Source organism: Pristis pectinata, chromosome 21 (genome assembly GCF_009764475.1).
Source record: "Pristis pectinata isolate sPriPec2 chromosome 21, sPriPec2.1.pri, whole genome shotgun sequence".
NCBI lineage: Eukaryota > Metazoa > Chordata > Chondrichthyes > Rhinopristiformes > Pristidae > Pristis > Pristis pectinata.
The window spans coordinates 20815467-20838391 of record NC_067425.1 but is presented as its reverse complement, the minus strand read 5'-3'; the positions used below and the strand labels follow the sequence as shown (position 1 = coordinate 20838391).

Genomic DNA, 22925 nt, shown 5'->3' with positions numbered 1-22925 from the left:
TTAGTAGTTTCACAACCTGCAAAACTCATTAAGTCTATTCAGATGATACCTGCTCTAGATGAACCTGATGTTGAGAAGGAAAGAAGTGTATTCGTCATTCTCAAACATTCCTTTCTCTTCCAGAAACTAGCCGCTGAATGCGAGAGTGCTGGCTATTCAGGCATCTTGGTCCCATACAAGTGTGACTTAACCAGTGAGGAGGAAATTCTCTCCATGTTTTCTGCCATCAAGACACTGCATCAGGGTGTGGATGTGTGCATCAACAACGCAGGACTGGCCCATCCTGAGCCGCTGTTATCAGGGAGAACAGAATTCTGGAGAAACATGATTGATGTGAGTACTTAAAGATGAGCAGGGCTTTAAAGGAATTCCATTGGCACTGAATGACTGTCAACATCAATACTACTTGGGGCAAAGGACATCTCTCTAGTTTGTAAGATTTTCCATTATTGCACTCTGTATCTTGTCTTTTGTGAGATTCAATGGCAGATCATAGGCATGATTGAACACAACTAGGTGAACTTAGGGAGCTAACCTGGTGGAAATAAATAGCAAAGAATTTCTTCATTCAGTACAAAGCTGATTGTTTTTGTTTGTAGTTTACTTTGTTAGGTGTGAAATTATGAAAAGAGGAGCAGCACCTGTAATTCCATCGAGTTTAATTATTATTCTACATGAAACCAGATAGGTACACTTTCTAGCTAAAGGCTTGCATAAGCAACCAGGTTGGGGCCAGGATAATTTAAGGAAGCCAAAACTCAAAGATCTTGGGATTGAATCCACTCAAAGTATCTGGTCAATAATTGGGTCTGTGGCTCTAATGTGTCACATCTACAAAATGTGCTGATGTTTCTTGGAGTACTCCAACAGCAACTCCCAAACCTATGACCTCTACTGCCACAACAAAGGCTTCAGGTGCATGGGGACGTCACTATCTGCATGTTCTCCAAGTTGCACACCGATCTGGCTTGAAAATGTAATACTGTCCCTTCACTGTTGCTTGATCTAGGTTCTGTAATTCCCTTGCATCACTCTGGGGCTACCTTACTGCAGAAGTTCAAGAAGGTGACCCACCACCAGTTTCTCCAGGGCAGTTAGAGATGGACAATAAATGCTGGCCTTTTCAGTGATGCTCAGTTCCTGAAAAATTAATGTTAATAAAATGAACTACTGTTAACATCAAGCTAGGGGATTAATGCCAGTCAAATGGGCATGCCTGAAAATGATGTGCCAATGTGAATTTGCAATAACCTGCATGGGTAAACAGTATAAACATGATGGATGTAGCTAATCAATCCCACAAACAGCAGATCTGATCAGTTCTTTAGCACTGCCATGTTCACTTGTGAATGATGGTGGACTATTAACCAGCTAATGCCAGTATGAGGCTCCAAAAATATTTCTAGCTTCAACCTACAAGCATTGAAACCAAGGATGTAGTATCTGAACATACTGTAATGCCCAGTAGATGATCCATCAGTCTTCTTCTGAGGTCTTTGCTTTCAAAGTAGCCAGTCTTTGCATAATTTAATTCATTCCACCTCAGGAATGTCTGAGTTTGTGATGCAATAAAGGCAATAGGATCAGACAATATTTCAACTGTAGTACTTAAAGATGTTAAGTAGAACTGACCTTGCCTCTATCCAAGCAGTTCTGATACAGTCATGGCATCTGCCTGACATATTTGGAAAATTGTGTTCATTGAGGGAAAAAACAAATCCAGTCTGCTAACCATCTAATCAGTCTACTATCATCTTCAGGAAAGTGTTGGAATGTGTTGTCAGCAGCAAAACAGAAGATGGTTGTGATTGATGGAGGACCCCAGGACATCATTGCTCAGGGCAAAGTGCTAGCTCAGCTTTCTTCACCTCCTTAATGACCTTTTAAATTGGGTGGGTGGGGGGGGGGGGGGGGGTGCGGGTGGAGTATGAAGTGGAGATGTTTGCTGCTGATTGTGCAGTGTTCAATTCCATTCACAAATCCTCAGGAAATGAAGCAATCTTTAAGACGCCCTTTAAAACCTACTTCAGTGTTTGTTCTGTGACTTGGTATCAAATTTTCATCAGTAATAGCCTGGACTTTGTGTGGGGCTTCAGTGTGCTGCTCCTTATGTTCCATTACTCCAAATTCACCAGGTTTGGATCTATACAGAATCGTAGAAAAAATTTACAGTGAAATTATTAAAGCCTAATCCCATTTTCCAGCACTCGAACTGTAATCCTATGACTAACAGCTCTTCAAGTGTTTTTAAAATGCAGTGAGAGTTTCTGACTCTACCAGCCTTTTAAGCAGTAAGTTTCAGGTTCCTGTCATTTTTCAGGTGAAAAAAACCCTACCAATTACATCTGTGCTTCATATTTTTTGACTCCTCAAAGGAAATGAGGACTTTCCTATTTACTCCAGGCCTCACAAATTTCACTCACCTCATTTTGTGTCTGCTAACCTGCCTTTGTTCCAAAGAAAATATTCCCTTCCTAGCGACGTCCCTTGTAAACTACCTTTGCACCCTTTCACAATCTAATTTTTCCTGTAACGCGATCAGAACTGTACACAGTACTCAAACTGTAGTCTTCTATTCTGGTTTATCCTTCCTGCTTTTGTATTCTTTGCCTAAGCTAATAAAGGAAAGTATTTTGTATGCCCTTTTGATAACATGACTGACTGTCCTGTTACCTTTTTAAGGATCTGTAGATGTACACTCCAAGGTTATTCTGTTCCTCCGTACTTCTAAACATCTTTTTTTATTGTATGTTCCCTTGCCACGTTCACCTTCCCAAATGCATCACTTAATACTTCTGTATTGAATTCCATTTATCACTTTTCTGCCAAACTGACCAGACCATCTCAGTCCTCCTGAAGTGGAAATAATTTAAGTGCAAATTGTTAATATATACAAGAAAAGCAAGAGGCTAAGCATCAAGCCATGTAGAATTATACCAGCGACAGCCTGCCAGTCACAAAAGCACCTGTCAGTTATTGCCCTGTGCTTCCTGCCACTCTCTTGGATCTCACAAGCCTTTTTGAGTTTGTTCATCTGCCATGTAAATACTTGTCGAAACCCTCATTGGAATCCAGTTTAAATTACACCCTGTAACCCTGAAAACCCTGTAACTAGGAGTGATGAAGTGTAATTTTTGCCTTTTATGCTACATTTCTGTGATGGATGTGACAGCAAATCAATGTGCCTTCAGTTTATCTACTTGTGCACTACTCTCATCCCATTGGGCAGAAGATACAAAAGCCTCAAAGCACATACCACCAGGTTCAAGGACAGTTTCTATCCCATTGTTATAACACTGTTGAATGTCCCCTACTATGATAAGATGGACTCTTGACCTCGCAATTTACTTTATGGCCTTGCACCCTATTGTCTGCCTGCACTGCACTTTCTCTGTAACTGTAATATTTTATTCTGCATTCTGTTATTGTTTTCCCTTGTACTACCTCAATGCACTGTTGTAATGAAATGATTTGTATGGATGGCGTGCCAAACAAGTTTTTCACTGTACCTTGGTACATGTGACAATAATAAATCAATTTACCAATCTACTTGCATTAGCACAAATTTTAAAAATCAAAAGCTGGCCAGATCTGCTATTGGCCATCCACTTGTAACACTGGCTCAATTTTTCTCTCCCCCAGGATGACCTAACCAGCTGGGCATTTCGTACAGCTCTGTATGTTACAGTGTTTGTTCTCCTTTCGTTTGTTTTCTCTCTAACTACCCTCATTAACCTATCCACTAGATAACTTCAACTTATCACCAAGCAAGTTTGCCCAAATGGAGAGACTCCCTTTGTCCTATTCTTCAACCTGAAATGTTAATTCTGTTTCACTTTCCACAAATGCTACCTGAGCTGTTGACTGTTTCAGGAATTTTCTGTCTTTATTTCCCTATTTTATTTTCCAACCTTTTTCTCTCTATCAAGCTCCCTCACGATCTTCTACTTTCAGATCTGCTCTTCTTCCTTCTAAGTCTCCCCATCCAGCTGCCATCTAGTGCAGTGGTATCTAGTTTAATTTAAGGTAGGATGGTTGATCTAACTGGCTGACACTGTCCTACTGCTGACTGAGGCCCAAAGTGACACATGGGCTTTGGTATGTAATCAGGTGATATGGACAGATCAGAAGAAACCTTGCCCATGACTCCCTTCTGGACACCATTGTCAAGATACAAAACCATGTTCCCAGTTTTGTCACAAGATCGCAAGACAAGGAAGCAGAAGTAGGCCATTCGGCTCATAGAGTCTGCTCCAAGGAAAAGGGAAAAAAGAAAAAGAAATGAGAAATTGTGGGGGGGGGGGGGGGGGGGGGGGGGGTATGCAAAAAAAAACACACTATCCTAACCCTAATTTCCGGCATCCCCATATCCCTTGATACCCCGACTACTTAGATATCTGTCTATCTCTTCCTTAAACACCTCCAATGATCTGGCCTCCACTGCTGTACCTGGCAAGGAATTCCACAAATTCACCACTCTCTGGCTAAGGAAATTTCTCCTCATGTCTGTTTTAAACCTGTACCCTCTAATTCTAAGATTGTGCCCTCTGGTCCTGGACTCATCCACCAAGGGAAACAGCCTAGCCACATCTACTCTGTCCAGTCCTTTCAATATTTTAAATGTCTTTGAGGTCCCCTCTCATTCTTCTGTACTCCAGTGAGTACAGTCCAAGAGCCGACAAATGCTCATCATACGTAAGCCCTTTTATTCTAGGAATCATCCTCGTAAATCTCCTCTGAACCCTCTCCAACATCAGCACATCTTTCTTAAGATATGGGGCCCAAAACTGTGCACAGTATTCCAAATGAGGCCTCACTAGTGCCCCGTAGAGCCTCATCAACACTTCCTTACTTTTATACACTATACCTCCCGAAATGAATGCCAACATAGCGTTCGCTTTCTTTACCACTGATCCGACCTCGTGGTTAACCTTTAAGGTATCCTGCACGCATACCCCCAAGTCCCTTTGTACTTCTGTACTTTGAATTTTTTCTCCTTCTAGATAATAATCTGTCCATTTATTTCTGTTTCCAAAGTGTACAACGGCACATTTCTCAACATTGAATCTCATCTGCCATTTCCTTGCCCATTCTCCTAAACTATCTAGGTTTCTCTGCAACCTTCCTGTCTCCTCAATACTCCCTACTCCTCCACCTATCTTGGTGTCATCTGCAAACTTAGCCACAAAACCATTTACTCCATCATCCAAATCGTTAATGTACAAGGTAAAAAGAAGCAGCCCCAAGACCGACCCCTGTGGAACACCACTAGTAACCGGCAGCCAACCAGAACGAGATCCTTTTATTCCCACCCTTTGCTTCCTGCCAACCAGCCAATGCTCCACCCATTCTGTTATCCTACCTGTAATTCCATGACCTCTCATCTTGTTAATCAGTCTCTTATGAGGCACCTTGTCGAAGGCCTTTTGAAAGTCTAAATACACAACATCTACCACCTCTCCCTTATCCACCCTACCTGTGATTTCTTCAAAAAACTCCAATAGGTTGGTCAGGCAGGATCTTCCCTTCACAAAACCATGTTGGCTAGGACCTATCTTGCCTTGCACCTCTAGGTATTCCATAACCCTATCCTTGAGGATCGATTCCAATAACTTTCCCACCACTGACGTCAGACTAATAGGTCTGTAATTTCCTTTATGCTGCCTCCCACCTTTCTTATACAGCGGAACTACATTTGCGACCCTCCAGTCCTCAGGAACCATGCCGGAGTCTATCGATTCCTGGAAAATTATCACTAATGTCTCCACTATCTCTAAAGCCACCTCCTTCAGAACCCGGGGATGCACCTCATCCGGTCCGGGAGACCTATCAGTCTTTAGCCCATTTAGTTTTCCTAGCACCTTCTCTCTAGTAATCTTAACTGAACTCAGTTCCATTCCATGAGACCCCTGACTAACCGGTATATTGCTGATGTCCTCCACAGTGAAGACCGATGCAAAATACTCATTTAATTCTTCTGCCATCTCTTTATCATCCATTATAATCTCTCCTGCACCGTTATCAATTGGTCCTATATCAACCCTTGTCTGTCTTTTACTCCTTATATATTTAAAAAAAACTCTTAGTATCCTTTCAAACATTATCTGCCAACTTCCTTTCATAATTCATCTTTTCTTTCCTAATGACCTTCTTAGTTTCTTTCTGCAGGTTTTTAAAAGTTTCCCAGTCTTCTGTTTTCCCACTAATTTTTGCTTCCTTGTATGCCCTCCCTTTTGCTTTTATTTTAGCCTTCACCTCTCTCGTTATCCACATTTGTGCCTTTTTTCCATTCAAAACCTTTTTTTCTTGGAATATATCTATCCTGCATTTTCCTTATTTCTTGTAGAAATTCCTTCCATTTCTGCTCTGCTGTCCCTCCAGCCAGCTTACTCTTCCAATCAATTTGGGCGAACTCCTCTCTCGTACCACTGTAATTTCCTTTGTTCCACTGAAATATCGATACACCAGTTATCAGCTTCTCCTTCTCAAATTTGAAACTCAATCATATTGTGATCACTAGTTCCCAATGGTTCCTTTACCTTTAGTTCCCTAATCACCTCCGGTTCATTACACAGCACCCAATCCAAAACAGCCGATCCCCTGGTGGGTTCATCAACAAGTTGCTCCAAAAAACTGTCCTGTAGACATTCCACAAACTCACTCTCCTGAGTTCTACTGCCTTGCTGGATTTCCCAGTCCACCTTCGTGTTAAAATCCCCCATAATTATCTTCACGTTGTCACTCTGGCACACTTTTTCTATTTCAAACTGCAACTTATCGTCCACTTCCTGACTGCTGTTAGGGGGCCTATATATAATGCTACTATTGTCCTTTTACCCTTGCTATTTCTTAGCTCCACCCATAAGGATTCTGCATCTTCTGACCCAATGTCCTTCCTTTCTATTGATTTTATATCACTACTAACTATCATGGCCACACCTCCCCCTCTGCCTACCTGCCTATCCTTCCTATACACTGTGTACCCCTGGACATTCAGTTCCTAATCACATCCATCATAAAGCCATGACTCGGTGAATGCCACAATGTCGTATTTATTAACCTGCAGTTGTGCCACTAGGTCATCTACTTTATTCCTAATGCTACATGCATTTAAATATAGTACATTTAGTCCAGTATCTGCTATTGATTTTTGTTGTACTTCTATTGTTCAGCAAATTATCCTGACTTTTCACCTGCCTGTCCTTCTTACCATCCTCACTACACACTATCCTTAGACATGTTTCTATATACCTCATCCTCTATCCAAACATCCTGTATCCTAACATCCTGATTTGTTGTACTTCTATTGTTCAGCAAATTATCCTGACTTCTCACCTGCCTGTCCTTCTTGCCATCCTCACTGCACACTGTCTTGGACTTGTTTCTATAAACTTCCTCCCTTACCCTAACATCTTGTATCCTAACATCCTGGTTTCCATCCCCCTGCCAGGTTAGTTTAAACCCTCCCCAACAGCTAAATTAAACATTTCTGCCAGGATATTGGACCCTTTGGAGTTTAGGTGCAACCCATCCTTAGCGAATAGGTCATGCCTCCCCCAAAAAAGGTCCCAATGATCCAGAAATCTGAAGCCCTGCCCCCTGCACCAGTCACTCAGCCACACATTCATCTGCCAGAGCTGTCTATTCTTTCTACCATTGGCATGTGGCACAGGTAGTAATCCTGAAATTACCACCCTTGAGGTCCTCCTTCTCAACTTTCTCCCTAACTCCTTGTATTGTCGAGTTTTTTTTTCTGCTGCTTTTGAATGCCCTTGATGTTCAGAAACTGCTTTAAAAAATAAGTAAGGCCCCTGAACACTTAAATTATTAAAAGCATAATTAAAATGCAAATAACTTAAAGGTAATTTGACTCGAAGATTTGTTCCACACAATATTGAGGCTGGGTGGTCTGTTCCTGTGCTGTTCAGTGTTCTATGCAATGTGCATTTCCTCATTCCACTAAGTTGCCTTATAGATCTTGTGAGATTTAACCAGGTAGATGATTGAAAGCAAGCTATTTTCAGCCAACTTGTGTTCCACCTTTTGACCACATGCAGAATCTAATGACGGAGCATAGATGGAAATTTGCCAGTGTCACCTGGCTGGCAAGATTGGGATGACTTCATTAAAATGGCCATGCCAAAACTTGTAGGCACTTGTGTGGATAAATATTGACAGTTCCATACGAGTCTCGGTATTGCCAATGAATTTTTTTAAAAACAAGTCCCAAAGTTAACTGGCATAGTATCTATTTGTAACGGTCTCCAAGCTACAAAGTGTCTGTCTGTTCTAGAGACCTTAATGATTATTAGCCTATTCAATGGCAGTGTCTGTTACAACTAACTCATAGTCTGAGTTTAAGTATGCTGATTCTTAGTTATTGAGATCAATATTGGATTGAAAGATCCACAGTTAGACTTAAATCCCCTCTGATATGTTATTATATAGGTAGGTATTGGGTAGCAAGGATTGATTCTGTGAAGCAAAGACTATGGAATCTGAATGAAAGCATTTGACAATTCTGAACCAAAAATGCTATTTTACAGCAAACATCTGAACTGAAAGCCCATTGGACTATTTTAATAGTGTAGAGATTTGAAAAATGATTGTGATGTAATATGCGGACATTGATCTGAGAAAAACACTCAGCCTGAAGTTTTTAAAGGATGGTGTTGAAGGGAATAGAAATCTTTGAGGCAATGAAAGCTGGATTATTGTTTCAGGAGTGCTTTCACACCAACTACACTTCACTCCAATCCTTCAGTTTTATGTAATTTCTGCCACCTTTATACTTGGTGATTCTTCTACCATGTTGGGTTTTTATCATTTCCTTCCACCTGAGAATTTAATTATTGGCTGGGCAATATCTCAACATTTTTACTGCTTTCATTCCCTTGGTCTGATTTTTTTTTTAGATTTAGTTTAATTTGGCATCCTGGTCAGCACAAACATAGTGAGCTGAAGAGCCTGTTCCTGTGCTATACTCTATGTTCCATCTTTTTTACCACCTAGCTACATAACCACATTCCAACCTGTGATCTTATGAAACCAAGCACACTACCATGCTCATCCTCTTCCTCCTTTTCCACTGTTTCTATTGCCACCACCTTACCTTGGAAGAGGCATGAATTATTATGTGCCTCTTGCACGGTCTTAAGCATTAATTATTATGTTATGTCACCACTTACAGGTGTGTTGTTCTTCCTTCTCATCAGTCAAAATTAACTACTATTTGAAAAGTATTCCTGGAGGACTTGGTCTTGGAATAAAAGTGGTACTAATATTGTGCACTTTATATTGGACAAGACTAATGCACTTATACACCTGAATGTGTGCCACTAAATGGTAGAATAGAGCTTGGGGCCTGACATTGGGAATTGCCTTTCATTGCTCTATTAGGTGTGTAGAACCTCACTTAGTAATGCGTAATTGCACAAGCTATGCTAATTTTCTGACAATTTTTTCTTCTGCCCGAAACCTGCATAAAATGGGCAAGTCTATTTGAAATGGGTTTAGTGGGCTTGGAACTTGAATTTAAATCTTGCTTTTGGCTGTTTTTTCCTGAAATGATAGAGGATTTTTTGGTTAAGCATTATATAACAGCACTAAACATATTTTACATTTGCATTAAGGCTGCAGATTTGGTCATGTTTATTGAAGTGAATTATTTTTTGCTTTTACAAGTCGTGGTCTTTTTTACCACAATCATGATGGTATCTGCCATGTACCCAGCTCCTTCCACCTGTTGCAGTATTTTTACTGTGGAGCCAATCGTGGTGGGAGGGTGGAGTTTCCGATGGATTTTCATTGCATTGTACTACTAGGTAGAGGAGGTTGAATTCATGAATAAACATGGTAAACCTACTTTAAATGAAAAGACACCGCAGTCAACCTACACAAAAATAGGGCTCTAGAGTGAAGTATGTAGACCACACTAGCTGTACTCTAAGGACCTTGGAAATACCTTTTTGGCAATTGCAACAGTGAGGCAGTGACTGTGTTGTGCTACCTGTACATTAACCTGCAAATCACCTGAAAGAGTATACAGCAGCAGTATCTGTTGGTGTAATGGTTATAATGGCAGGAACATTTTCATACTCCCATAATTTTTCCAGGCTAGCACACCAAATGTCAGGAGGTCATTTGCCTGTCCAGTGATGTATAGAGTAACCATCAGATACAGTTTGCAAGGAACAATATTTGCATGACTTTTACAGATTGTCAAGTGTACCTGGCCTTATTACCTATACTTACTTTTCTTGTGTAGAAAGTACATTCAAATACAGGAGCCAGGGATAACTCAAAGTTAGATCTTGCAATTGGTACACAGCATGGAGTTGCTTCAATTTCAGGTTTTTAATATTTTGCTTAAACCTTAATTCTAATTCTTTTGTTCCTCCTATCTAAGTGCTCTCTAATATATAAATTTTTGTCTCAGATTATTTTAAAAAGCAGTTACCTTAATGCTTAATGCAGCAATCCTTCAATTAATAAATAGTAGTGAAAAAGTGAACTCGTGTTACTAAATACAGTAGCTGTAATTAGAATGTTTCTTATAATACTGTTTTACCCATGTTGAGAAATATTCCACTGTATCCTACCTGGATACTTCTGCTGTATTTTTTTCTTAATTACTTTTATACTGCACCAAGCAATGCCAAAAATATACTTAAATTGGACTACTGCATATACTGTGACTGTAACTGGCTTTTATTCTATTGCAATACTGTAATGAAAGGGTGTGTGTGAATTAACCAAAAAAAAAACACTAAATCAAATATAGCATTTCTAATCTGCTCTTGGACTTTTCTGAATGTATCCAATTTTTCCAGTTTGCTGACTTTCTGCCAAGTTGATAATTTAAAGACAGCAGTCCAGATTTTGTACCTCAACAGCTAAGTGCTGAGTTTCCTCACATTTGGGGTTGGATGTCAGACTGAGATTCCAAATAACAAATGGAACCTCTTTGAAAAGCGACATATTTAGGATGGGTGATGGTGGTGAGAAGAGGAAACAGCTTGTGATGTTTATCTTAGTTGACACTGAAGTTTTGTGTTATGCAAGTGTTTTTGAACTACTGAGATTGCTTGACTTCAGCTGGAGAGTGCTGAAAGACAAATTGATTGTCCTGTTTTGGTAAGGAGTGTCAGTTTGTATCCCAATGCCAGGCTTTCTTGAAAGGCTGGTTCACATTTTTTTATGGAATGTATTTGTGGTCTGTAATTATAACCCCAAAAAGGAGAAGCACAGTTCACACAAGATCTAGCTAATCAATGAAACCATCTGCATTAGTTATTGAAGCTGCTTTAACTCCTATATTCCCTTGCATGTATGTTGAGTGTAGAAATTAGGAATTTACTGGAAAAATTCAGACCAAATTGTCTGTCAGTTCACTTGGCTCTCTAGGAACCAAAGGTGGATCCTAGTCTTGCTGAAGTGCTCTGCCTTATGCTAGGATATCATCTCCTGTGCCCTGCACCAGGTCTGATCTGGCACAGGGTTCAAGACTGCAGTCAGCTGAATGGGGTTTATAGGGTAATGATTCAGGAGGTAAAGGGAAGGTAAGTTATTTTATAAACAATCTTTTGCTTTAATGTTTTTAATAATTAGTTTTTATGTATTTTTAAATTATTTTTAAAGATTTTCACCAACATGAGTAATTCTTAAGTGTCACTGAGTGTCGGAGACATTGTGAAAACTATTAAAATATAATGCAGGCTTCTACAGAGGGCAAAGCATTTCACCCAACTGTGTTGACTGTCAAGGTTTTGGGGATGGGTCTCTTCACATTTATGTCCAAGACCCCCCTCTATCGGTCCAGAACATGTTGCTGTTCTTTGGGGTGCAGAGGGCCAGTGAGACAGGAAGCTACCTGGACAAGACAAATGGGGATGTTAGGGAAATGGACTAACGAGATCTGGTCCATTGTACCCAACTTTGCAATAATGCATTTGAGTGGTGTTTCAACTTGGGGGAAAGATTCAAAAATAAAAGTCCTCTTTGATTTATCCAGAACCATAATAAAGCAGAACAATTCATTGGTGCAGCAGCATGAGGAACCTTGGTCTGATCTTGACCTGACCTTTGCTGTCTGTGTGGAATTTGTATGTTCTCTCCATGACTACCTGTGTTTCTACCAGGTGCTTTATTTTCTGGCCACATCCCCAAAGACTTCCTGATAGTTTATTCAGCTGCTTTAAGTCGCTCTGTAAGAGGCAAAAGAATCATTGGAAAGTTCTTGGAAATGTGAGACAGAGTAAGTTGCAGAGACAGAGGGGAAATAAGCAGAAGTAGAATGGAATTGAGCGAAGTGCTTTTCCGAGAGATGGCGTGGACCCTATGGGCTGAATGGCTGCCTATGTGATGCAGTAAGTGTAGCCTGTTTTCTGCTGTTAAAATGTTCAAATTTTGTTTCTAGTTTGTATTTGGAACCTTGTGGTATGGGGATAGGGCTAGAAAATGGTGTTGAGATGGAGATCGGCCATGATCTTGTTGAATGGGGGCATAGGTTCAAGGACCTGAATGACGACTTCCTGCTCCTATTTCTTTTGTTCTCAGCATAAGGTATTCTGCAGAATTTTGTTGGTCCAAAGCTTAATTCTAAGGGCATGAGACTTAGAAAGCAAAGTAAATAGTAGGAATAAAATTTTAATTGTAAACAATTATGTTGTGTCCATGAAGCAGAAAGTATCGATTTCACTGGATGCTGGAATCTGAATTCTTTCAACTGCAATTAGTACAATGTGCATGGATTAATAATCAGTTTGTTTAATTCTGGTTCGTTTCACAGCAAATCTGGTGTATGCTTGAATGATATTTTTCCTGAAGGTTCCCGTTGCCATAGTTTCAGCATATAATAAAGCTGTATCAGTTGTCAAAAGCTGTATCATGCAGTTCATTAAAGTTGCTGTAATTGGCTATTACTTGGAATTTAGCATTTTTATGAAGGGTCACAAAAATTGTGCCAGGTACGACTTCAGTCACTGGACACTTATTGTCATGAACCAGTTCAACAAGGCATCTTTTAAGTTGTATGCGGTTGAATACTGCCTTGGTATCTATGGCTGTCACTTTTGCCTCTATGTTAGAATTTGAGTCTTTTGCTTGGACCAAGGATTTAATTAGTTGTGGAATGAATAGCTGTGAAGAAACTCAAACTGAACATGGGTAAACAGGATATTGGTGAGTAAGTGCCACTTGATAGCTCTGTAGATGAATCCTTTCATCACTTTATTTTCAAACAAGCTTAAACTGGCTGGTTCTATTTCAGCTGCTTTTGTGGACAGGACATGACTGCAATTTTCCACACTCTCCAGCAGACGCCAGTTTTGTTAAGAGTGCAGCTAGTTCTGGAGCACAGGTCTTCAGTGCGATAGCCAGGATGTCAGGGTCTGTAGCCAGGTCCAGTGCATTCAATTCTCAAAATTGGAATAGTTCTCAAATTTTACTTTATTAGTAAGAACTTACAAGGGGTATAATTGGTTATCAATACTGAGTGACTGCTGATTAATAGTCTGGTCACTTTGCAGTATGATTTTGTATTCAATACTAGCAATAATGATTCTAATGATGGTGAAACCCAAAGTATTCACTTTAATGAAAAAGATTTGGAATCAGTTGACACTCTGAGAATTGATTTCGAGGCTAGATTTTATTCAAGAATTTTTCTGACTGGAAGACCCTATAAAAGGTGATTAACTCGCATTTCCACTTTGTTTCAGGTTAATGTGATAGCGATGTCTATCTGTACCCGAGAGGCCTACCAATCAATGAAAGAGCGGAATGTTGATGATGGACACATCATAAATATTAATAGGTAGGAGAATTAAATTGTTTTGTATGAAGAAATCACCATTTTATATCTCTCTTTTGTTTCCTAACAATCTTCTGTTTTTTTTTGTGTATGTAGTCAGCAATCCAAATTCAAACTTTAAACACTGAAGGAATTCTGGGGAAAATGCCACCTTTCCAGAATAGGAAGACTTAGAATATTTTTGAGTATGAAAGCCAAGCATAGCTAAAGAATTATTTGGTCCAACCACCTCCTGATTAAAGCCTGGCCCAGGTGTATTGTTTTGAACTTTGGTATTTTTAATGCATCCTGCTTGAGGATTTTAGAACAAACTTTTCCTATCCATTGGAATCAATGATAATATTGTCCATCAGTGTTAAGTTAAATATGTATATTCTCTCATTGAACAATTTGTTTGCCAAGTTCAAATAAATAGCAGTTAATTTAACCTATTAATTTAACTCAGTTTTTCTAAAGGATGTTTTTATTTGGGGCTACTTGTGTACAAGTTTAAGGAGAAATATGAATACTTAGTTTTATTTAAAAAGGGAAGGGGGATGGCATCCAATTGGCAAATAAGGAAATATTCCAACAGTTTATAACAATCCCAATATCAGTATTCCAATTCATGGCTGTCCAATCCTTTTCATTCAACTCATAATCTTCAAGCATCAGCTCACTGTTAATTGCTGGCAGTTGATATGGAAATGATGTCTAATTACTTACATAATATTTACTTAAATGATGGTGGCAAATTAGAATTGTTTTTAAACAGTATTATCCTTTTGCTCTGATTAAAATTACTTTTAAATACAAAATTCCATTTCAATAAGATTTAGCAATTGTTCTTTTTAAAAATAAATCCTGAATCTCCCATCATTTTAATTAACCTTTGCGGTAAAAGTTGGTTTAGGTGAAAGTTGTCTTGTTCCTGTGGGTAAAACACAATTATATTTTGTTTTGTTTCTCCTGGGCAAGAATGCAGTTAAGTGAGCAGAATAAACTTGGTGGCAAACTCACCAGTGTCTTGAAAATATTATCACTGCTTCAGTATTTTTCTGGGATTTTTATCAGCTAAACCTTCAGCTCAAAACAAGAAACTTTGAACATTATTCAAATCCAATTCATTGCACTGACCACCTCCACACCTCCCAACCTCAGCTCCAATGCAAGAGGATAAGCTGAATTAATTTATCTAATTGAGTTGAATCGGGTCAAAAGAGAATATTGGTGAATGGGGTCCTGACACCTTATAGTGAAGTAAAAAGGATTTGTGTAAGTAAATGCTGATGGAGTGAAGCTAAGTTTATTTCATTCCACCTGAAACTAAATTTAAAAACATTGCATCATCTTTTTATTTAGGTTTGTGAGTGTTACTTGGAGGATTTGTTGACCATAAACTCTTAAAGGTTTCACCCAGTTTTCCTTGGATAATTATTAAATGAATTGGAGGTCTCTCCAGTCAAGGACGAGAAATGAATAATACTTTTGTACGTGTAGAACTGGGACAAGAATTACATTTTCTTTTGACCTTCAAAGACAAGTGTGTATGTTCCGCACAAGGTGATTTACTGCAGATGGTATTTCCAAGACCTGTGGCTATGAGCAGTAAAAATTAAGTGCTTTTGCCCGATTGGAAAGGTCAGCTGCTGTTGAATTCTCCAAGTGTTGTTTTGTTTTTCAACCTGACATTGTAACATAACAAGGAGCAGATGTTCATGCTTGCCATTGCTGTGAATTATTACATTGATTCATATCATAATAGATTTTGAAAGTTTTGTTATTCTTTTAACTGAGCAAATGAACTGAAGCTTTTCACCCTCTTCATGTATTGTGAACTGCCTCTTTACTTCCAAGAGGAGTCTTATTTCTTGTATCTTTCTCATTTAAAAACATCCTGACCATAATATGTAGTTGTTGTGCAGGCTTCTCTCCCTCTCCCCCTCTCGAGAAGAAAAAGCTACTCATGTACAAACTTGTGACCTCTTGCCTGGGCCCATAATTGGAATGGAAGAATTGAGAAGTTGGATCCGTGTATCAAAATGGGACTCTTATTTCTTAAAAGAAGTCTATCTGCGCAAGTCTATCCAACAATGTAATTCATGATTGACAAGTTTGAGGCTTAGTGTAATTTTAATATTTATATGGCAAAGCTGCTTAAACCCAGTCAAATCCTGGTAAGTCCAAGTGTTTTAATTGCACTTTGTGAGGAAGTTACCCATTATGAAATAGTGCTGTAATTTAGTGTCCAGAGGTATTGGTGCCAGAGTGATAGCTTTGTATTTTAGATGGTCAGACCACCTAAGGTCTGTCATTTAAAAATCAGTCCAGAGATCTAACTTGCTGTGGAAATAACAAACATAAATTGGCACACTTACTATCAAGAAACCACAGCTGTTTTATAAGGATTTCTGGAAACTATCCAGTCGGACTGAGGGAATGTCAATGTAATCTCCAATCAAGTCTGTGCAAACTTTCCTTGTTATCATTGTAGTTGTGTTCGCAGCGCCATGTTACTCTTGCTAGATTACCTGCATCAATTGCTACATCAGCTTTCTTTGGCTTTGTTTGCAACTGTTGTTGATAAAACTTGCAGCATCTGCAAAAGTGAGATTTTGGACTCCTTTAAAGACTCTTGTCAGTCATGTAGCAAATTGCGCTTTGCTTTGCTTTATCCTTTAAAAACTTCTCAGAAAGACAGTCGAATATTACAGGAAAGTAACTCTTCAGAAGACGTTCATGGATCAGCTGGTTTTCTTCTTAAATATAATCATGCCCATTCTCATTTACACACGTAACATTCCATGGAATAAAGCCCTATTTGTACAGCTGACTTGTTTAGGTATGTATGTTTCTCTAGGCCCTGATTATTTATTATGCTTTATTTAGCAATTTCTGCTGCAGAAGATCTGATGCAACCTCTTCTCCCCTCTTCTGCTATTTTAGTATGAGTGGCCACCGAGTAGTGCCAAACTCGGCCACCCATTTCTATGCTGCTACAAAGTATGCTGTAACTGCCCTCACTGAGGGTTTAAGGCAAGAGCTCCGAGAAAGCAAGACACGTATAAGGGCTACGGTAAGAACAAATTTAATGAAATTAGACATCTTTGTATGGGTTATTAGGAAAGTGTTTAGTTGCAACTGCTTTCAAAAATAATGCTGCTTTATGGAATTGTGGAACTGTTTTTGCATGAACTCTAAAATTGGCATTGGCACCTCCTAAGTAGAGAGGTGGAAAAGCAGCCAGGGTTCCATTTATTGCTTGCCACTGCTAAATGTTGGGGGATGGCTGTCAGGTGAAGACTGGATTGATTTCTAATGCAGTGCATCATTTGGCATGCAATGTGGATGTGGCCCAGTGTTCTCTTTCCTCAGATGCTGCATAACATGGTGAGTATTTCCAGCATTTTTGGTTTATATTTCAGACCTCCTTACTTGGTATGACTCATTTAGTAAAACAAGTCAATATATTTAACCTATCAGGCATTTGTGTTGCAATGATAGATAAATATCTGTTTGTAGAAGCACTTGGTCATTTATTTATTCATTCATTTATTTACTCATAAGCATTAAACCTGACCTCAATTCTTGTAAAGGTAAAACTATTCCATTAATGTTCTTGTCATTTATTGAGATACTTCTGATAAAAGGTCTGTGTTTATGGAAAAAAAAAATTAAATTTAGGTTAATAATGCACAGTAAAATATCAGTTCTCACTTTGTTTATGCTCTGGGGAAAAAGTACAGCAGTTGTTCGATCCTACACCTCCCAAGGACACGTGGAATGAATGCGGGTAGAATGTTTACAATTGACAAAATTTCCAATTTGGTTTTGACCAAGGTGGTCAGCCCTCTCTTGGGGAGGGTGTCAACTTCCATTTTTGTAGATTTTTTTTTTGAACTGTATTTTCCAAGGCCTTGGCATTCTGTTATCTTTATGGAGGTGCAAAGTGCTGTGCCTGTCAGTCAGGTGTGTTTATGCACTACTTATAATCCAGGAGGAGCAAGAATGCTTTCTCCATGTCCAGCAAGCTTGCTTGATTTCATCATTGTGAATGTCCTGCCACCCATTTTGATGTCAAAATTGCCAGTCAACCTTTCAAACTATGATAATAATCCCTCTCCTTTGCTTCTTGGTTGCAGTCCAATGCCACAAGTCTGCCTACCCAGTCAATTAATGAAGTGGGATACCTGGCCCAACAAGGCAGAATGTGACCTGGTATAATTTAAATAAGCAGCCAGGAAATCCATACCACTTGTAGGAATAGATTGGGATGGAAAACCATGCTCCCCCTTTGCCTCACTGTCTTAAAAACTGCCCATATTTTAAAGTGATGAGCCAGGCTTCTGGCTTGTGACCTACCAGAACCTTTTTATAATCAACAATAGAGGACAGTTGTAAGATCTGTTTCTTCTTAAAGGCAAAGGAAAGTCCAGAGATTTTTTTTAGCATCCACTTTGTTCTTGTAATAAAACCATAAAACTGCTGGAAATACTTACCTGATGAGAAAGCATACGTGAAGAGAAAATTATTAGCTTTTTTAATCTGATTCCAGTGTTGTGAATCATCTTGAGGTGTGAATAGCTATGTAAATGCAAGTTCTGTAGTAACTTTCTGCCCTTTTATAGTCTGTATCTCCAGGATTGGTGGAAACAGAATTTGCATTCAGGCTTCATAATAATGACCCAGAAAAAGCTGCAGCGACATACGAGAGCCTTAAGGTATGAAAGCCAAACTGCTGTGTAAGTAATCTTGTATGTCTGTTTTGCTAAATTCCTGATGACACTTGTAAGCAATCGAATCTTAAAATGCAGATATTTGGATATTGATGCAAGTCAAATGATAACCTGATATTCTGGAGAGAAACAATATATGAACTCAACAAATAACACTTTGACAAATTTGTCACTTTAATTCCCCATCACACTCCTGCATTGATCTCTTGTTTATGGCCTCTTAAACTTCCAACAAAGCTCAACATTAACCTCAAGGAAGAACAACTCGTACTTTGACTGGACCCATTGCAACATGCAGAATTTGATTTTTAATTCAATGACTTTGTGTAATCGTCCTTTACAGATTGTCTCAAAACTGCCCAGTTCCAATGGAAGGTTAACTAATTTTATTTACTGTTTCTCTCTCCACAGATGCTGACTGACCTGCTGAGCATTTTCAGCATTCTTTTACTTCAGATTTCCTGCAACCATTCTGTTTTCTCTCTTGCAGTTCCAATAATTTCTTCCCTCCCCCTTTAGTCTTTCTCAATTACTTTTTGCAGAATTCCCTTTGTTCTCTCTGCCCTTCCCCCTTGTCTGCAACTAATTTTTATCTTATGATGAAAAACTAATATTAACTCTATTTCTGTCCACAGTTGCTGCCTGATTCACACATTTTCCGTTTGTTTCAGATTTCCAACCTTTGCAGCTTTTTGTTTGCAACTTCTTCATCCCTATTGATCAGCAATATTGAAGAGGAATGTCTGTGTGGAATGGTTGAAATACATAGCATTGAAAACACTTAAGTGGCAGCCTGATGCATATCCAAGGGAGAAGGGAATAGAGGGATATAGGGCAAGTTGGGAAGATGTAATCACAAGGAGATGGAGGTTTGCATGAGCCATAAACATTAGCTTAAACCACTTGCTGATAAGCTTGTTTCTTGGCACTAGATTCAATGCAAGTTAACTAGAATGCATTGATAAACATGATCTTAAATCAAGGAATCAACTTTATAAGATGAATGATGATTATTTTGTTGTAAAAGGTCATTAGAGTGCCTCCTGATCAGTTGCCTACGTCATGTACAATGTTTCTAAATTTGTTCTGTAACCCCTCCTCACACCAAAAGAAGCTCTGTTATCCCAGAAAATTAGCAAAAACTTAATAATACATGTTGTATGGAAAGCAGAACAGAAATTATGCTGAAATCCTGCTTTTATTATTGTAAAAAAAATCCAAGAAATGGGTCTTGCACAAACTAATATTGAGAGAGTATGCAGCTAGGTTTGTTAACAACATTGTGGTTATCAATATTTATGCATATAATCACTTTCAGTAATGTTCAGGATTTGCAGGTTATGATTTTTTTGGTGTTTACAATGGTCAGCAATTTTTTAAACTATCCTCCCGGTATGTAAAATAAACAAGGTAACGTGCCTTAATGACTACTGCCCAGTGGCTTTTGACATCCACCATCATGAAGTGCTTAGAGAGGCTGGTCACGGCATGCATCAACTCCAGCCTCCCGGACAACCTTGACCCATTGCAGTTCACCTACCCCCGAAACAGGTCTATTGTGGATGGCATCTCCCTGTCCCTACAGTCTCTCAGGACCACGTAGACGGTAAAGATACCTACGTTAGACTATTGTTTATTGACTAAAGCTCCAACCTCAATGCTATAATTCCAAGCAAACTCGTCTCCAAACTTCAAGACCTGGGACAACACCTCCATTTGCAACTGGATCCTTAACTTCCTGACTGACAGACCACAACCAGTAAGGATAGGCAGCAACACCTCCACCATGATTAGTCTCAACACTGGTGCCCCACAAAGCTGCATCCTCAGCCCCCTACTCTACTCCCTATACACTCACGACTGCGTGGCCAGATTCTGCTCTATCTCCATCTGCAGGTTTGCAGATGATACCAGCATAGTGGGCCATATCTAAAATGATGATAAGTCAGAGTACAGGAAGGAGACACAGAGCCGAGTGATATGGTGACATGACAACAACCTTTCCCTCAATATCAGCAAAACAAAAGAGTTGGTCATTGACTTCAGGAAGTGGGGTAGTGCATATGATCTGGTTTACATCAATGGTGCTGAGGTCAAGAGGGTTGAGAGCTTCAAGTTCCTAGGAGCGAACATTAATAGCCTGTCCTGGTCCAACCATGTAGACGCCATGGCCAGGAAAGCTCACTAGCACCTCTTCTTTCTCAGGAGGCTGAAGAAATTTGGCATGTCCCCTTTGACCCTCACCAATTTTTTTCGATGCACCATAGAAAGCATCCTATCCAGATGCATCATGGCTTGATGTGGCAACTGCTCTGCCTATGACCGCAAGAGACTACAGAGAGTTGTGGATACAGTTCGACACATCACAGAAACCAGCCTCCCCTCCATGGACTGTCTATATTTCTCATCTGCCTCGGTAAAGCAGCCAGCATAATCAAAGACCTCACCTCTCTCTCCCCCCCCCACCCCCACCCTTCGGGCAGAAGATACAAAAGCCTGAAAGCACGTACCACCGGACTCAAGAACAGCTATCCTGCTGTTATTATTGAACAGTTCCCTAGTATGATAGACTCTTGACCTCAGTCTACCTCATTATGACCTTGCACCTTTATTGTCTACCTGCACTGCACTTGTTCTGTAACACTTTATTTTGCATTCTGTTATTGTTTTACCTTGTACTACCTCAGTGCACTGGTGTAATGAATTGATCTGTATGAATGGTACGCAAGACAAGTTTTTCACAGTACCTCGGTACATGTGACAATAATAAACCAATATATATCAAACAGAAAAATTATCTGGAGTAAAAGAATGGTTTTAGTAATGCTCAGTCTTGAAATGCATGTGCTAATTTGATTAGATGTCACTTTAATGTGTGTGTTATTGGATATCTGATTGTTATGATCTAATTGAATCTCCAGTATATGAAAGAGTCCTAGTTGTTACAATGTGGGCACCCTTTATGAAAACTTAGAAGTTCTTATTGACAAATGACATTGCAGGGAGTTCTACATTGATAATTGCTTTTTCCTGACAAAGATTTAGAAGGAATGACTGTACAATATTTCTGGTTCTTAAATTTCATGGGAGGCTATCTAAACTAAATTCCTTGAGTAATTTTGAGTGCTTATTTGAGATTGATCTGCTAAAAGCATCTCCACTACACAAAGATGATGCACGTAATTTGAAGTGGCTTGTAGCCTAAGGAATTGACTGAGAGTGAGAATTTGGGATGGAGGGAAGAGATGCAAATGATTTTTAAAGAAAAGAGCAAGAGTATATTAGCATAATTCAATAGATTGAAAGGAATTTAAAGGCAAACTTATAAAACAGTTGGCATCTGTCTGTAATTCCAGTGCCATTTGAGAACTCTGTCTTGGATTGTTTTGCATGCAGGGAGCAATGGTTCAGAATTGACCTTGAGATTTCCAGACTTGAGGAATAGCTGGAAGTACTTTTGAACCTGTGTGCAAGCTGAGAATTTGTGTTCCAGGATCAGTCATACCGTATCAATGGAAAGTTAGATAATGGTAAATGGTTGGTCATCTTTCAAAGTAGAAAAAAAGGGATTTGGAGGAACCCTTCAGGGGTTTTGTACCTTCAAACCATTTCTCAGCATCAAACAATATTCTTGGATTGTGGCCGGTAGGATGAGGGGTACAGCCCAAAGCACACTTAGGACTGTTGGGGAAGTGACTGAAAGGGAAAAGCTCAACAAACTGTGGAAAGGCAGTGATTTCTGCAGCACCTGATGAAAATCATTAATGATGTTTTGTCCCCTTAAAGCAAAGGATATTGCTGAGAGGGTGCAGAAAGTTTTGAGGCAGGAAGAGAATAGCCAGAAATTGATCCTTGAAAATCTAATGACATAGGAAGGAAAAGCTTTGGTGTCCTGCTTTCAATTTCAGAACCTTCTGCCTTATTAGTTCTCCGCTGTACCTGCATGCTAACTTTGTTTCCTGTCCAAGGGTATTTGTATCCCTTTAAACACAGGCACCTAAATTTTTATTTGTGACCAGTCATCTAACCTATCTATAATCTCTTTGCAGACTCTGTGCCCTCCTCACATCTCACTTTCCTTTCTTCCCATGCATTGCCAACAAGATTGCATGAAGGGAATTACTGCAATGTATCTAAATCATTAAGTAGTTTATAAGCATCTGTGGGCTCAGCTGTAATCCTTGACACTCCAATTAATAGCAATTTGATCACCTGAATTAACTTAATTTTTATGTTTTATGTACTTTATTCTATCCTGTCCATGATAATGTATTGGACCATAACCCTGACCCTTATTTTCTGCAGCAGTGTTTTGCATGGGATCTTATCATTTGCATGGCAATTTTTTGTATTGCATGAATATCTTAAACTTCTAAGTTATTCTCCCCCTTGAATCT

General features: G+C 39.2%; 1 protein-coding gene across 3 annotated transcripts in view; it reads left to right on the top strand.

Moving 5' to 3' along the window:
- The window catches only part of dhrs11a (dehydrogenase/reductase 11a), a 58302-nt gene that overhangs the window by 25923 nt on the left and 9454 nt on the right, over positions 1-22925 (top strand). For 2 of the 3 annotated variants that reach the window (XM_052035580.1, XM_052035578.1), the window contains exons 2-5: positions 124-333; positions 13722-13816; positions 16682-16868; positions 18421-18513. In XM_052035580.1, the coding sequence (XP_051891540.1) occupies positions 124-333; positions 13722-13816; positions 16682-16868; positions 18421-18513 (585 nt within the window). The remainder of the gene's footprint in view (positions 1-123; positions 334-13721; positions 13817-16681; positions 16869-18420; positions 18514-22925) is intronic. The other variant, XM_052035579.1, reaches the window with a different exon arrangement.